Source organism: Anarrhichthys ocellatus, unplaced genomic scaffold (genome assembly GCF_004355925.1).
Source record: "Anarrhichthys ocellatus isolate YVR2014 unplaced genomic scaffold, GSC_Weel_1.0 scaffold63, whole genome shotgun sequence".
Classification (NCBI taxonomy): domain Eukaryota; kingdom Metazoa; phylum Chordata; class Actinopteri; order Perciformes; family Anarhichadidae; genus Anarrhichthys; species Anarrhichthys ocellatus.
This window is the reverse complement of record NW_022280093.1, coordinates 2,219,157-2,235,542: the sequence shown is the minus strand read 5'-3', so window position 1 is coordinate 2,235,542 and position 16,386 is coordinate 2,219,157. Positions and strand designations below refer to the sequence as shown.

Here is a 16,386-nt window from a genome sequence, read left to right as displayed (position 1 = left end):
TGTGGACCTGGTAGCTCTGCTCAGACAAACAGCTGAAAAAGAAACGGATAGATTAGTACAACAAACATGCTCTTCATATCAATGCAGTCATTGATAACGTTATTATGTATAAAGTTAGAGAGACACACTGGAACTGATCTTTTCTGACTTCCTACTACATCAACAGCATAGTTTTAGGAAAACGCAATCTTTCCTGCAATGAACTAAAAGCCCCATTATCGCACTATAGCAATTCATCTACCACATCGACAGTTTTACTTTGAAATATTCACTGGAAAACGTAGCACGATATTGTGTCTGCGGATACCATATATCCATGGATTGTTGATGGCTGAGAAACAAAGCATTAACATGATCATTAGTGTACACTGCCCCCCAGTAGTCATAGTATACAACTACAGCGTTGTTTGTCAAAAGTTTTATTCTATTACATATTTTATTAATGTGGTATTATATGTACTGTAACCCCTAAAAGGCAGGGACAATCCTTTCACTAATGTTCATGAAGATTTCATTTTCTTAGAAGTTGTCGGCTCTTCTTCTGTCTCCTTCGTGGCCTTTCCCCTTTGCAAAGAAGCTCTCCAAAAGTTATTTACTAATTTTCGCTAGTTTGCGGGCTTAATTTTTGAGGTCACGTGACCGAGACACGCGTCTTGACATGTCAAGAGCCACAGGCGGATGAAATTGCGAGAGAATCCGGTCATCTTTCAAAATAAAACTTCTTTCAGACGCTGATAATCAGTAAAACGGAAATAATATAATATGTATTATTTCTGTGCGGCCTGGTACCGGTCCGCCGCCCGGTGGTTGGGGACCACTGAACTAGAGGATACTTTATGTCACCAGACGTTCACGGGACCTTCACCATCAGGGCTTTTATTTTGAAACAGATGCATCCCATCCTGACTCTTCCTCATGTGCGTGACTGTTTGAAATGTAATGGCTCTTCCCTAGCACGTCTGCCAGAGTGTGTTCTTTCCATTTACCGGCGTCTTCTTTCTGACTACTTACTTATGTACTTATGAGAGAAAGTAACGTGGCTGATGTGATGCTAATGTTAGCTTAGATCCGCGCTGCAGTTATGTCTTCCGAGAGGAACCCTGCTGGAGGCATTCAAGTGCTTCTTCTGAAACTTCACGAATCTCTCTCGGACGACGACACCCGAGCTGCAGCTTTGAGATGTCACGATATCATCGGTGACTTGGGACAGGAGTGCATGCTAACAACAACCGAGAACGAGCTTGGTAAGACCATAAAGTCCGTCAAATACTCCGCGCCAAACTCCAATAAGAATCTGGCAGTTTAATGTTGACGATGTTTCTGCTGTGCATGAGCCTTACACACTTTGTGGGACGAGGTGGTGTGTGGATCTTTAGAAGCTACTTGTCAATTCGTAATGCATAAATTATTTCAATAATTGCGCATTTACTTTTGTTTTGTTTTGTTTGCCTGCATCACATCAAGCTCTTCCGCCAAAACTCCCTGCGGTGGGCGGTAACGCTCAGTCAGAATGCAATATAAATACCACGTGACAGTAAGCCAAGCGTGGAGGCTACTAACACTACTCCATTGGAAGTCTGCAATAGTACACTAGTGAAACAGTCTCCAAGCATAAAGTGTGGCAATATTAAAATACTTAAGTGGATTTGCAACAGCGGATTCAAAAGTCTGCACGCCACAGACTCCATGCATGACTCTTTTTTTTTAGGGGGGACTCACCCTTTAGTTCTTACCTCATGCAAAACATAACATTATGACCATATTTTCATACTGCATGCTCGACCTATGACCGTGGCCATCTCTCTCTCTTGGCTCGACTCAGTATCCTGGCACCAGCTTCTCCGCTCAGTTAGAGCTACAGAGTCACTCCCTGTTTATCTAACATGTGTTCTCTCTTGCTCTCCACTTAACTTCAATTCAACTAAAGTGTTCTTCATAATATCTAGATTATTGTTTTAGCTCCTTAAACTGATCACGTGTGAAGTAAAGTTATAGCACATTACTAACACAGTTGGTGTTTAGTTGTTGTTTGGAGGCAGAAGAACAAATTTGATGATAGAGGCTTAAAAATTGCACAGATGTATTCATGTATCAAAGTTCATGGTGATCCTAAATGTGCAGAGTTTAGTGTTTGGTGACACACATACTGCGAAAACAAATATTAACATTTCCTTCTGATTCCGTCTTTGCATCTTTGGTCTTGAAGCTTTACAGACGTCCTTATTGTTCTCAAAAGACTATGGACTGCTCAGCTTCCTCAGGAAGTCCCTGGTGTCAGATGAGGTAGGCATCTAGGAACATCTAGTGAACAATGATGTCACTACACTCAAAAGTTCTCGTGTTGACAGAAAACATCTGTTTTCCAGTTCCGGGACACCCGAGTTGAGACCTTGAGTTTTTTGGAGAAGTTCTTGGACAGGGTCTCACCAAGAGTCAAAGGTTGGGAGAAGACTTACGCCACTGACATAAGAGTAAGTTCTCCCTTTAGAACTATTCTACAGCTAGTGTGATGTATGCCTTCATCTGATTTTTACATGTGTGCATGACAACAACAGGGAAAGTGTGGCTGTGACAGCAGTGAAAAGGAACGATCTTTACACATAATGCTGCATCCGTGCACTCAAAGTAAATTCAGTGTCCGACTGAAGCTGATACTGACACAAAGTAGCCTCTATATGTATTCATACACCTCTCAGTATAACACAAGACAAGTGAACCGTACCGCAAATAAAACAGACCTTTGTATGTGTACATGTAATACCTCAAATGAACCGTGTTGTTTTTCTCCATTTCTTTGTGCAGGACACATGCATGGCTGTGTATACAAAGGAAAAAGCAGCCAAGTGTAGGACTCTAGTGCTGGAGCTCCTTATCAAGGTTGGTTTCTCTTGGCCTCCTGGGTTCTTTGACATCAGCCGAGTGTGTTAGCTGTGCAACATGAACTGAGCGAAAGAAAAGATCCACTGTTGACAAAATTCCTTATTTATATGATCTTATATATATGCTGGCTGGACCTTGTTCTTGTTCTTACTCTCCTCAGGTTCTCCAAACAACAAAGGCTTCCAGTGTGGTGGCAGAGCTTCGAATCTGTGATATATTCAACAGATATTACGGCGAGCTCTGTCAGAGGAGCAAACTGCCAGATTCAGGTGAGTCTTCGTTTTACGGCCTGAAGCCAAAGTTTGGTTTAACGCTGGAATGGAGATGACAGGAATTCATGCAGGAGATGAAAATGTAAATGACGTACATTTAAAAAAAAATAAAAAATCTTTCGTTTTAGTCCTCGGCAAAATCTACGAGTTGCTGGGAGTTCTCGCAGATGTTCACCCCAGTGAGATGGTCAACAACTCTGACAAACTCTACAGAGCCTATCTGGGAGAGCTCAAAGAACAGGTGTGCCAACAGGCGAGATGGCACCGAGTGTTTGGGCAGAACTGCTATCCTCTGCACTTATTGTATTTTCAAATGTTCGCGTAATCAGTTGTGTCTGTCGATCTGTTTGTTTCAGATGACCTCTTCAACAAAGGAACCAAAACTTTTTGTTGTAGCTGGATGTTTGAGAGGAATCACCGCTCTTATGGTCAACTTCACTAAAACAATGGAGGAAGGTGGGACGCTATATCTATTTATTTCACAATTTTCAACCAAACATGCCGTTTCTATGATTAGTGCGTGATGGTGCATGATTAGTGTGCGTCTCTGACTTGCAGACCCAGTGACGTCTAAGGACATTTTTCAGTATGCCCTGAAGGCCGTCAGCCCCCAGGTAAATGTCCCCGTCTCTGCTGTCCAACTATCACAGCGCAAATCATTATTTGGTATAAATGGTCGTAGCGAGCAGCGAAATATAACATCCAGATTGAAATTGACTGATATATTTTAAAAAAAACGCTTGTTTTCGCATCTTTTGTTGTAGATGTCAATGACACGCTACGCAGTCGCATTTGGTAAGGCCTGTTATTTCCATAGCAACACGAAGACGAAACTCCCTGAAAACTCACGCGTCTTTGACTCTTTGTCTCTTCAACAGCCGGGCTCAGATTACTTGCCAGACATGCGTCTCAGTTCAGCAGCTGCCTCATGGACAACTACAGAGCTCTGTTTGAAGTCATGTCCAGGCTCTGTGGACACATCAACGCTGAGATGAAGAAGACGAGTTACTACGCACTCGAGGCCTTCCTCAAACAGGTAAACGCTCCAAGGCTTTTCCACACAGGTGCAGAAAACAAGTTGGGACGGGTTAGCGGCACCATGATGAGAATAAAACCGCCTGTGATACACTCCTTGACATTCCAACACATGTTTTTTTTTGTTATTTTAAGGTTGCAATGCTGGTGGCAGACAATATCGAGGAGCACAAAAGCAAGTTGAAGTTCTTCATGCAGAAGTTCTGCGGCATCATTAGAACCATGAACTCGACACATAAGGAGCTGTCCATTGCTATACGAGGATATGGATTCTTTGCCGCCGTACGTTTTATTTGCTTTCAATACAGCTGTATGAAACCAAAACCTATTTGACAATAAATGTATGCACATGCATTTTAGACGTGCATGTTTGCTGCTTGAGTTGTTGCGATCTGCATTTCCATCAGTTGCTTCTTAGTAATATTCTGTGTTCCCATTGCTCTACATTTGGTTTCCTGTGTAATCCATTAGATCATCCTTTGCTGTTTGTGTACAATCTTGACTTCTTAATGCAAAAAAACGGATTGCTTTTTTTTTGTAGCCATGCAAGAAAGTGTGCCCACAAGATGTGGACTTGATGTACACAGAGCTGATTCAGCGCTGTAAGCAGATGTATCTGACAGAGTCTGACGGGGAGGAAGACAGCTTCTACCAGCTGCCCAGCTTCCTGGACTCTATAGCCTGTGTCCTGATTCACCTGGACAAGGTAACAAAGTCACGCTCATTGTCATTCACTTGGACCAAATGCCGACTAGCAACAATACCCTGAATCAAGCTGACAATCACAGATTTGAATCCATATGTGTATCTGCCTATATACACACCACTGTGTCCTGCAGTAGAGAGAAATACTGATTCACCCTCATGATTAACTTGAGCTTCTGCTTTTTGTCCCTGGTCTCAGATTCCAGAGGTGTACACACCACTGCTGGAGCGTCTGCTCGTGGTGCAGATCGACAGCTTCCCCCAGTACAGCGAGAGAATGCAGACTGTTTGCTGCAGGGCCATCCTGAAGGTGCTGGTGGCCATGGCCTCTAAAGGACCTGTCCTCTGGGGATTCATTAGCTCTGTGGGTAGGTCGCCCATGAGCACACTGCACCTAAAGGCCATCATGATATCTTGAAAGAAAGAGAACTGCCCTTTATCAGGTACGGCTTTTACAATGATGTCTTCGTCGTCTCTCAGAAACGAGAGAAGAGACTGTCAAAGTGGTAAAGGGCCCCTAAAATACAATACATATATTGTTTAAACCTGCATGCTGCTTTTTCTGTGACTGTTATCTGCTTAAACTTTCACTTCTGCTCAATTTTTTCAGTGCACCAGGGCTTGATCCGTGTCTGTTCAAAACCCATCATGCTTTCTGAGGTCAGGCGCATGATTTCAGATGTGAATTTACACACATGTATATGTTTACTCAGCTGAATGTTTTATTTGCAGTTTAATTTATTTTCCTTAAATCAAAATGTCTCGTTTATTTTTGACTGTGCTGGTAGAAGAAATATGCATTTTGTCCTTGTCTTTCTCAGAACAAAGACAGCGAGTCTTCCCAAGTTCATACTGGAAAATGGAAAGTTCCATCAAGTCAGAACTACCTTGCCCTGTTTAAAAGCCTTCTAGACTGTGATCTGCTGAAGGTACAGCTATGTTGTTTTTTAAGTTGTTTTTTAAGTTTTATTCTAATTCATTACAGCAGATTTGTTTGGCACAGCCTTTTATTTATTTTACATTACATAACATTTGGCCACTTAGCATCCCTTTTTAAGTACATCCAGCATGCAGAGTTTTGAATTGCAAATATTTCGGTGCATTGTGTCATGAGATAGATTGCATTTACGGACCAGCGTGGTCTCTTCCACTTTGCTGGGTACGCACAATAAGCAGCACATTTTATTTTTTGCCTTTGTTGCGTTTGTGTCGTCCTCTGCAGGATTCAGTATTTTTGGATGGAGCTTTCGAAAGTCAGAATGCCGCCCTCGTGTCTTTGAGCCGTCTGCTTTATGACGAGTTGGTGAAATCAATCCTCAAAATTGTGGAAAAGTTGGACTTGTCTGTGCGGAAAGTGACGACGGTAGAGGAGGTGAGGTCTCCCTCTCAGGTCCCACTTTGACATACTTCACTGACATTCATAAAAAGTTGTCGACAAGTGAAATTGGATTGGCTAGTGTACGAGATATGTTGATATTGTTTCAGTCAATTTGATTATGTCCCATGTCGATGGCATGAAACTGTAAAAGCTTTGGTATACTTGCTATTGGCAGTATCGATTAAACATACAGTATATCCGTTTCCCTTTAATAGCCTTTGAACCCTAATCCATGGCCTCCTTGTCTATCAGGCTCCAGATGATGCGGCCCATGTCCTGCCGTCCTCCGACCCCACGGCTCATCTGGTGCCCAATAAGATCAAAGATTTCACTGCCTTTATCAACCTGGTTGACTTCTGCAGGTATTGGAGACAGCACACATGGGAGATCGGTCTAGCAGACATCATGAGGCTCTTTAAAAGTGGCAAAGTTAACAGCAGGACAAGCAGACATTTTTATCACATTTAACGTACCGTTGAGTACCTTTTTAAAGCGCTGTACAAATAAAATGTATTATTATTATTATTAAATTGAACATACTGTGCATTCTACCACAGTCATTTTAAGCATTTACAATGTCTGTCTCACACTGTTTTCCCTTTTTTGCAGGGAGTTGTTGCTGACTAAACACCTGGAGTATTTTCAGTCCTGGATGTATCCCTTGAGCCATGAACTTATTCTCCACTCCATACGAAATCCACTTGTCAGTGGCTTTTACAAGCTGCTCTCTGTCACAATGAAAATTGCAAAGAGAATCAAGTACTACCAGGTAATATTTCCATGAATACACATGAATACTGTATCAAGGCTGTGGGTATGTGATCAGGTGAACAACAACAATGGATGTCCTGTAAGCTCAGCAGTGTTGTGCAAACTCAGATTTGTATTACTTGTACTTATTTTACTCGTGTATTCAACGTGAGCGACATTTCTATTTTTTCTCTGTTTTTGATCAGGGAGTTGGCCCGAGGAGCTCGACATCCCCCCAGAGTGACGCAGTGAAGAGTGCTTGTTTCGCCCTCTTCTCTAAGTTTGGAAAAGAGGTAGCTTCTCTTTACAATACTTCCTGGCAATGCCGTCAACTAAAATGTGGCACTACTGAGGACCTTAATATGCAGGGGATGTAAGTGACATGTTTCCTTACAGGTGTGTGTGAGAATGAAGCAGTACAAAGATGAGCTGCTGGCGTCCTGCTTGACATTCGTCCTCTCGCTGCACCACAACATCATAGCTCTGGACATCAAGGCCTACTGTCCTGCTCTCGAGGTGGGATCCTTGAACTTGTTTCATTGTGTTTTTGTCACCTAGATAAGGATAGATGAATACAGCTTCAAACTAAAACATAGTATGCAGATGTACAGTCGGGGCTTTAGTGCAGTAATTCACAATTACCAGGGAAATATTCCTGAGTCAAATCATGTACTTTGATAAAAAAGAAATTACTAGGAAATAGAAACGAATTGCCAAAAGCAATGGATGAATGGTTGAAATAGATAACTGAAAGTCATGGATAAATAGCCACTCCAAGTGGTAGTGCTACAAGTGCAAACTAACCTAAACATTGACTGTTTGGGAAAAATGTAACATCCACTATTAAATCCATATTAACATGAATTCAAATGAACGCATTTGGAACATGACGGAGGGGTGATGGAGGGGGAGCTTAACTTGATCTGACAGGGCTGTGGGGGACTTCAGGCAGAAACTCTTACCGTAAGTTTTGTGTGTGTGTGAATGGGCGTCTAGGCGGCTCTGAAGTTGGGTCTGAGCCATGTTCCTTTGGCCAACGTGGCCCTTGATGCTCTCGAGGACTGGTCCTCCCACATTCCTCTGGAGACCATGCAAAACTGCTACACGAGCATCCTTCCTCTTCTGGACGGATACCTGAAAACCACCACCAACGGTAAGCCCATGATAGTATCGGGGGGGGGGGGATTTCAGTTCAGTAAATGAAGATTATCAATGAAATTACCAAAATCTATTTCGGTGTTGTTTACTTCAGACAAAGACGACAGCAACTGGGAGGTGATGTCTTCTGTGTCTTCGAGAAGTGAGAAGGGGTACAGCCGAGTGATGACAAGGCTCTTGAAAAAATCGAAACAGCTCACCACGGTACTGGATGGGAAAGTGGGAAGACATCTTGCTTTTTGTCTTATTTCTTACTGTGGCTTCAGCCTTAATAACATAAAATGTCCAGTTCACTCTCTATAGTCTCTCACTGCCCGAACAAGTCAGTAAAGTTCATATAAGAAGTTATATTTTTAGTCTATTATCATCACACAATTTGGCTGCAGTTATTGTAAACAAGGTTAATGGACTGTTAACTTCAGTCTGCGGAGCAGTGTGTTCGCCTCATTAGCACAACAATACAAATACAGAAGGAGGAGAACATGCTTTGTGTGATGTCTGCCAGAATTTACAGACCCCCAAAAAGACAGGAGTATTTCTAGGAGTCATTTCATTTTATATAATAATATTTCAATCTCTTATGAAGATGAATTACTTCAAAACAAGTGCTCAGGAATCACCTGTTACTGCACGTTGCAGATATTGGTGAGTGGAATTGCTACCCATTCATGAGAAGTCCTGTCCTTGAGCTCACTGATTGCTTCTGTGTGAATGCAGGAAGACGCTCCTCTTGTCACGGTAAGGCTCAGAGTGGTGAAGTTGCTCGGTCACCTGGGAGGAAAGCTGAACAGGAACCTTGTAACCGGTAAGAATTTTTTATAACAAACCCGCCGCCGTCTCATTCCTTTTTACACTGACACATTGGGCCTCGCTCCACTGTGATGGTTCGAGAACACTTGACACATGACTGCGAGAAGTGCGCTGTTTTGTTGATCGTAGGCCTCTATTTTCACATTCAGCGGTCTCATCAGAGGAAACGATGAAGAAATTTGTCGCCTGGGATTCTGAGAAAAGGCTCAGCTTTGCGGTGCCATTCGCCGATATGAAGCCAGTCATCTACCTCGACCCATTTCTGCCTCACATCAGTGAACTGGCTCTGTCCACGAGTGACAGACAAACCAAAGTACGTCCTCCAACATCAAAGCATTTCCCAAATGAATTTGATGCAAACTTAGGCGTGACGACAATGGTACCACCCAATAGAAATGAGTATTTTACTCCAGTTTCTTTTGTGCTGCAGGTAGCAGCTTGTGAGCTTCTCCACAGCTTGGTTGTCTACATGGTTGGGAAGAGTGCTCAGATGGTGGAGGGAGACAATAGTTTGCCGCCCATGTACAAGCTGCACAAGAGGCTGTTTCCTGTGCTACTGCGTCTAGCCTGCGACGTGGATCAGGTATGTGCGCCCCAACAACATAGTCACCCCGAGCACAATTCCCATTAAAAGTCATATCGTGGAATTTGGAATGATTGTTATCCAAACAGGGAGAGACATGTGTTAATTATCTCTCAGAAAAAAGAGATTATTTGGAAGTTTTACAGACACTTGATGGGAGTTTAAGGATGAAGTTACCATTTCTTTTGAATGATTGATTTATTTAGTTAGTTTATTTAAATATGTGTTGTGTATGACCTTAAAGGCACAGTTTACCCCCAAATTAAAAACAATATTAGGGTTCTCACATGATGATGTTTATGAATTCAAATTTCTTTACCAGGTCACCAGACAGCTCTTTGAACCGCTGGTCATGCAGCTGATTCATTGGTTCACAAACAACAAGAAGTTTGAGAGCCAAGACACAGTAGCTGTTCTGGAGGCCATTATGGTAAGTGTTTGTATTCTATGAAGGGCTTTACAGGCCAAGTGTTTAAACAAGACCTGAGATTTTGCATAAATACATGAAGAGTCTTCCTTTTCTTTCTGCCATGTGAAGTACACACATTGCTGTGTTTGTTTTTCTCCTCAGGACGGTGTGGTTGACCCGATAGATAGCACTCTCAGAGACTTCTGTGGCCGCTGCATTGAAGAGTTTGTCAAATGGTCAATCAAGCAAACCACCCCCAAGCAGCAGGAGAAGAGTCCTACCAACATGAAGTCCTTGTTTAAGCGTATCTACAGCTTGGCTCTCCACCCCAATGGCTTCAAACGACTCGGTGCGGCCTTAGCATTCAACAGCATCTACAGACAATTCAGGTACGATACTTTTCTGCTGACCTCCAGAATAGCAAGCTGTGTCTTGTTTTTCATATTTAAGGTTTGACTGGTTTGGTAAATGAAAGCCAATGCTGATAGTGATAAGGTTTTGTCTTCATTATATTTAAATTAATACATTTTCATGTAGAATGACTAAGTTAATTGTGAGAAATGGTTTTATGTCACCAAAATGTTGTACAGTTGTACTGTATTTGCTCAATGCTGCTGCCTATTTGTCTCTGCAGGGAGGAGAAGTCCTTGGTGGAGCAATTCATCTTTGAAGTTCTCGTCATATTTGTGGAAAGTCTGGCTCTTGCACACTCGGATGAACCATCTATGGGTAACTGTTCCTCCACTTCGCTTTACAGACAGGACATTCAGATAGTAATGTATTTATTTTCCTGCAATGTTACAGCACTATTGTTTTCAATCCACATGCTAGTAATTGTAAAAAAAAATATATATATATATATATTCTAATGCTGACATGTTGTGTTAAAAAAGGTTCCATTTCACATTAAAGGAAACTTATAGTTTAATTTTCAAAAAGGTCTTCATCTGTTTTTGCCACTCTTCCATCCTCAGGTACAGTGCAGCAGTCTTGCAGTGCCATTGATCATCTGAAAAGAATCATCATTCAAAAGGGCGCCAGTCTCAATCAGCACAGTGCTAAGACACGCGTCCCAAGGTTGGTCATCTTTACATTGTGTAGATTAAACATTAGATTTCAGAACTACATAATGTGTGCACTCTTTTTTGTACAGGAGGCCGAGTTGCAGTAATGTTTATGAAAAGATAAGACATTAGAGATTATATGTACAAATAAATCATTATGTTTTTATTCCTATTTGTTCATAAAGGGGCTTTCCACCTGATAGAAAGCTGTGCCTCTCTGATGTGGTTTTATGGCTTCTGGAACAATGTGGCCGACCTCAGACTGAGTGTCGCCACAAATGCATGGAACTCTTCTTTGAGTTCGTACCTCTCATCCCAGGTGAGCAATCCTGCCGTGGTAGCCTTGATCAGATGAACCAGTAAGAACAACAAATGCTAGTTATAAAAAGAAAATACAATTATAAACCAAGCTATTATTTTGAGTTCATCTCAAATAGTATCAACACAGCAGTGATGCATTCATTTATGTTTCATTCACTTACATGTGAATACATTCTCTGATGTGTGTGACTGATCTTAGGAAAGGAGTCTCCACCTCAGTGGGTAGACGGCATGCTGAAGGATCATGGCAAAGGTTTTCTGATCTCACGTTTCGAGGGTGGAGGTCTCCTGTCTCAGCCAACTCTCGGGGACCTGACGGGTCCTTTCAGTGTCAGAGCCACCCTGCAGTGGATGGACGTACTGCTGGCTGCCCTGGACTGCTACAACACCTTCATCCACCGACACATAATCGAGCCTCACGTCATGCTTAGTAAGTCATCACAAAATCCCTCTTGCTGTCATCATCTGTTCAGAAAGTCCTCACCTGCTCAACTTACACACATGTATACTGGATGATTAGTTAACATGTCCAGGTAACATTACCAAATGAATGAAATGTTTTGGGGTTTTTTTTCCTCCTTCGTTGTCAAGGCCCTGAAGAGAAATCAAGCTTTCTGAAAGCTACTTGTTTCTTTTTGACGGAACTCGCAACTCACGAACTGGCAGCAGCAGAGAGCTGCTTCCCCCTTGGCAAGAGGACCTCTCACTTCAGCCCAAGAGAGGTGGACCAGTACAACTTCAGCAAGTGCACCATCATTGTCCGCCTGCTGGACTTTGCCACCATAATTCTTGTCAAAGGAGACCAAGAGATTTGGAAGGTATCGCTGAATTTCCGACACTCTTGACATAAAGGAAGTCCTTAGTCTTCTTGGTCTCCTTTTTTAAAATCTTTTGCTCACTTTGTCCTTCATTTATTCACAGCTTCTGGAACAAGACGTTTTTGTCTCAGATTTCTTTGAGCTGACTGCGCTGGTGGTGTGTGAGCCATCCACTGTGGGGTTCAACATGGCAGATGTGGAGGTAATGAGGAACCTACCAGAAGTGTGCGTTCCTTTACTAAAGGCGCTGCTGGCCTCACCTTACCGCACGCGCCTTGAAAGCAGTCTGCGGACAAAACTCTCCCGTAAAAGGTAAATCATCTCTGAGTAGTACTCTTATTTTAAGTTCACTAGTAGAGAACAAGACAAGCCACGTGCAATGTTTTTTTGTTATTGTGTAATATGTGCAATAATGCTCAATAGGCAGCGGATTTGAATTTTGAAAGAACGCAGATCAATAAAGTTGTGTTTGTTTTATGTATGGAAACAAAATTACAAACTTGAATAGAGCTCACTGAGACCTGAATAAATATACAGTCGTAGTAACATTGATAGCATATCAGTTGTATTACATTGTAACAAAAATGACTTCTGATTGCAGTCGTTGAGACCATGGTGATCGTGATCATAGTGCAATCATCCCGTGTTTATTTCTCTCTTAATGTCGTTAATGGTCTCTCTAGTGTGGAGGAGTTGTGTGCTGTAGACCTCTGTTACTCGAGCAATCTGAGCCGCCATGATCAGATGAAAATGGTTCTGTCGTCCTGTAAGCAGATCCACAAAGCCGACTTCCTCAGCTCCATTCTGCACAGCCAGGTATTCGTCCTGGGACATTTTCAAATGGGGTTGTGTGACCATTAACCCACAATAAGCGTTCTATTTGCACCACTGTTTTTTACTTCCATCCCATGCAATTCAGTTTTCATAATCATTAAATGATACTACAGTGTTTTTATCCTCAAATAAAGAACATACATTTTGTTTGTGTTTTTTTGTCTTTCTCATCCCGTTAAAGGATGACACCTATGCCAAATCCCTTGGGTCCCAACTTCTCATGACGGTGTATAAAGGAATTGCGCCGGGTGAGGACCGGAAGGCACTTCCATCCTTGGACATAAATACCAAGACTCTGGCGGATGGCCTGCTTCAGCTTGCCTTTTCTCTAAATCAACAGGTCAGTGCAACCTCTCTTTGGATTAGATTTGATCAGAGGAAATGTAAGCTACTTGTGGTGAGTTATTTATGCTGCAGACAACTGACTACGACAAAAAAGTTAGGATGAAAATAATGTAGCAATATTGACAGTGGATGTTTTCGACACCCTGTAAAACGTTTACCAAGTGTTTCACAGCTTTCCTCTTGTATATTGCTGTTTCTCTGCAGAGTGAGCAGCTGGTGGACCTGTTGTTGAACACCATCATGCTCTCTGTGCCAATCTCTGGAAGTCATAGCCAGAACTTCCTAAGCTTCTCGCACGGCGAGTACTTCTACAGCCTCTTCCAGATGACCATCAACACTGAGCTGCTGAAAAGTTTGAACACCACAGTGCCACGCCTCATGAAAGCATCCTCTCAGAACCCCAGCATGGTAGCTGTCTCTCCTCCTTTTCTTTCACATTTTTCAATTTCAGAACAAGTTTTTGCACCTTATTGTTTTTCTACATGTGAATTTTATTTTTTTTTCTGGTGTTGAATTATTGTTCATCAGGTGAGCGTGTTGCTGAATGGCATGCTGGACCATAGCTTTAGAGAGCGCTCTGTGAGGAAGACTCAGGGAAAACAGCTGGTCGAAGAGGTGCTAAGAAGATGGAATAGTCTGCAGTCGTGGTGGGAAGGAGACTCCTCCACTCCAGAGAGCAAGACTGCCACTCTTCTGCTGCTCTCCAAGCTCCTACAGGTATTATGAATCTGTAGTTACTGCTGCATGTCCCATAGATAATCATCCTAATGTTATTAACTCGGAACTGTACCTGCCAGGTTTGTGAATAAGTAATAATTATCATTGTAATTTATGTGCCCAGGCCGGGGAAAAATATATACCATGCAGTACAATACAAGCTTACCCATTGTTTTGTTTTTTTTCAAATTTCCTCTAATGTCCTCCTCTTTCTTCCCCTCTGTCGTCAGATCGACTCCTCTGTCTGCTCCGATACCAACCACGACGCGTTCAGACCGGTGTTTTCCACTTTCACCATGCTGCTGGTTGACATGAGTCTGCCACTGAATCTCAAGGTAATGTGAATGGAATACATTTTGAGAGTCAGTGTAGTGGATCGCTTCAAATTACCAAACAGGAATCTGTGTGTTTTAATTTTCTTGGATTCCCTCAACTCTTCAGAGTCAGGCTCTGCTGGTGTTGCCCTTCTTCACAACCCTCCCAGAGGAGCCACTTGGTGATCTGCAGAGAGCCCTGGACTCCCTGGTTGCGTCCCACTTCCCCATGCAGTCCGATGAGTTCCCTAAGGGCTCGCTGCACTGCAACAACTACATGGACTGTATCCGAAAGGTGAAGTCAGGGTTTTGGAGATTAAGGAGGATAACACAGATTAAGGGGGGGGGGAACGTCATTGATAGATTTTTTGTCTCTTAAGAACAAGCAGACTCACCTGTCGCCCAAAGACTCTTGTGTGTGTGTGTTTCTCTTACAGGTTTCACCATGTAAGAAAGGTTCTAATGTTGGACCAATCGTTTCTTTCTGTCTTTTAGTTGCTGGATGCCCTGGAGCTTTCTCAGAGCCCACTTCTTCTTAAACTGATGGCAGGGATTCTGTGTCGCGATAGAAAGCACATCATGGAGGAGCCCTTCCAAACTTGTTTCCAAAGAATTGCTGGACGGTTAGTAAAGCCTCATTCAAGGGAGACAGTAAGGTTGCACATGAAGTGTCAGTGTTTTGAATTGGTGGGTTAAACAAGGTCCGTTATATTATATGCATTATTGGAACGTACGGCAGTCTCTTATTTTGTGTCCACTCCCTGTGTTTGTCAATGTATTACTACATGTAGGTCAAGCAGTGAGCGGCAGCTGCAGCTACTGTGTACAGTATACCGGGTGATCCAGCAGGGGGATGTGCCGATGAGCTCCATGCTGCAGGCCATGATGGAGAGGGTCCTGCTACCTCTCGCCTCTCACTGTAGCACCAAGGCCCTGAATGACTTCTTTGTGGCGAATGTCTCTGACATAATAGTTTTGCTGCTCAGCCGCTTCACAAAGGTTTGCTTCTTAACATTTTGGGGAACGCTAATAGCTGTTGTAGCTGTGTTTTGTTATTTCACCGTATTGTTTTTATGTTCATTTATATGGCATGTTTAGCTTTTAATCAAACACTTAACTGTTGTATTGTTTTGTCCTCATAGGCCACAGCTAGTGCTGAATTATTTACGTCAGAGGAGCACATTGAAAATCGTTTTTAAGGCTAATTTATTTCTCAATTTCAGTCAAATGAAATGGAATTTGAGATCCAGCTGATGAAGAAGAACGGCTGCTACAAGCTGATGGAGCTCCTGTATTCTCTGCTTCCCAAAGAAGAGGTCTACTCCAAGGAATCCCGCATTAATCAAGCCTACTGTCGTTCAGACAAAACAGAGGGGAATGAGTTGTCCAAGACCGTGATCAAGTAGGACACTTTCACGATTCAAGAAGCGTCACGACAATGATGTAAAGTGTCCTTATTGTTCAATGAATGAATGCGGATTTTATTTTTATTTTAGGTCCTGTTTTGAAGCATTCACTGAGAACATGGCCGGTGAAACTCAGCTCCTTGATCTTAGGAGACACTATCACTGTGCTGCGTACAACTGTGCCATCGCAGCCATCAGCTGCAGCTTCAATGAGCCCAAATTCTACCATGGCTTCCTCTTCAGTGAGAAACCAGAGAAGGTAATGAGTGGCTTGTATAATTATATCCAACTCTCTTCAGCACTGCAGCCATCTTTCATTTTGGAGCCAAGCACTACAGGTTATTGTGTGTGATAAGAGATGAGAGGTGGTGTCTTTTTGTGACTGAGGACTTCACTGGTTGTGGTTTTCTTTCCTTGTCCAGAATCAGTTCATTCTGGAGAATATCATTGACGTTGAAAGGACCTACAACTTTCCAATTGAAATTGAGGTATGTTTTTTTTAACATGACTGTTTGTTTAATACTATACTCAGAGTTGCAGTCGTGGTGTATTTATATATATATATATATTTTTATTTTTTATTTTTA

General features: G+C 42.4%; 1 protein-coding gene across 1 annotated transcript in view; it reads left to right on the top strand.

Moving 5' to 3' along the window:
* The first annotated feature begins 914 nt into the window (after window positions 1-914).
* Window positions 915-16,386, top strand: part of prkdc (protein kinase, DNA-activated, catalytic subunit) — a 30,478-nt gene continuing 15,006 nt past the window's right edge. The window contains exons 1-44 of the mRNA XM_031872378.1: window positions 915-1,244; window positions 2,207-2,283; window positions 2,367-2,471; window positions 2,803-2,877; window positions 3,041-3,149; window positions 3,281-3,393; window positions 3,509-3,608; window positions 3,711-3,766; window positions 3,917-3,947; window positions 4,031-4,188; window positions 4,323-4,469; window positions 4,729-4,893; window positions 5,092-5,260; window positions 5,503-5,552; window positions 5,714-5,821; window positions 6,115-6,264; window positions 6,523-6,632; window positions 6,880-7,039; window positions 7,227-7,313; window positions 7,417-7,536; window positions 8,017-8,173; window positions 8,273-8,382; window positions 8,896-8,983; window positions 9,138-9,301; window positions 9,419-9,571; window positions 9,894-10,001; window positions 10,143-10,369; window positions 10,615-10,709; window positions 10,955-11,057; window positions 11,230-11,363; window positions 11,565-11,795; window positions 11,957-12,183; window positions 12,287-12,495; window positions 12,867-12,999; window positions 13,199-13,357; window positions 13,567-13,770; window positions 13,891-14,079; window positions 14,310-14,414; window positions 14,521-14,688; window positions 14,889-15,016; window positions 15,185-15,392; window positions 15,617-15,795; window positions 15,890-16,058; window positions 16,222-16,287. Of these exons, the coding sequence (XP_031728238.1) occupies window positions 1,082-1,244; window positions 2,207-2,283; window positions 2,367-2,471; window positions 2,803-2,877; window positions 3,041-3,149; window positions 3,281-3,393; window positions 3,509-3,608; window positions 3,711-3,766; window positions 3,917-3,947; window positions 4,031-4,188; window positions 4,323-4,469; window positions 4,729-4,893; window positions 5,092-5,260; window positions 5,503-5,552; window positions 5,714-5,821; window positions 6,115-6,264; window positions 6,523-6,632; window positions 6,880-7,039; window positions 7,227-7,313; window positions 7,417-7,536; window positions 8,017-8,173; window positions 8,273-8,382; window positions 8,896-8,983; window positions 9,138-9,301; window positions 9,419-9,571; window positions 9,894-10,001; window positions 10,143-10,369; window positions 10,615-10,709; window positions 10,955-11,057; window positions 11,230-11,363; window positions 11,565-11,795; window positions 11,957-12,183; window positions 12,287-12,495; window positions 12,867-12,999; window positions 13,199-13,357; window positions 13,567-13,770; window positions 13,891-14,079; window positions 14,310-14,414; window positions 14,521-14,688; window positions 14,889-15,016; window positions 15,185-15,392; window positions 15,617-15,795; window positions 15,890-16,058; window positions 16,222-16,287 (5,967 nt within the window). The 5' untranslated portion in view covers window positions 915-1,081. The remainder of the gene's footprint in view (window positions 1,245-2,206; window positions 2,284-2,366; window positions 2,472-2,802; window positions 2,878-3,040; window positions 3,150-3,280; window positions 3,394-3,508; window positions 3,609-3,710; window positions 3,767-3,916; window positions 3,948-4,030; window positions 4,189-4,322; window positions 4,470-4,728; window positions 4,894-5,091; window positions 5,261-5,502; window positions 5,553-5,713; window positions 5,822-6,114; window positions 6,265-6,522; window positions 6,633-6,879; window positions 7,040-7,226; window positions 7,314-7,416; window positions 7,537-8,016; window positions 8,174-8,272; window positions 8,383-8,895; window positions 8,984-9,137; window positions 9,302-9,418; window positions 9,572-9,893; window positions 10,002-10,142; window positions 10,370-10,614; window positions 10,710-10,954; window positions 11,058-11,229; window positions 11,364-11,564; window positions 11,796-11,956; window positions 12,184-12,286; window positions 12,496-12,866; window positions 13,000-13,198; window positions 13,358-13,566; window positions 13,771-13,890; window positions 14,080-14,309; window positions 14,415-14,520; window positions 14,689-14,888; window positions 15,017-15,184; window positions 15,393-15,616; window positions 15,796-15,889; window positions 16,059-16,221; window positions 16,288-16,386) is intronic.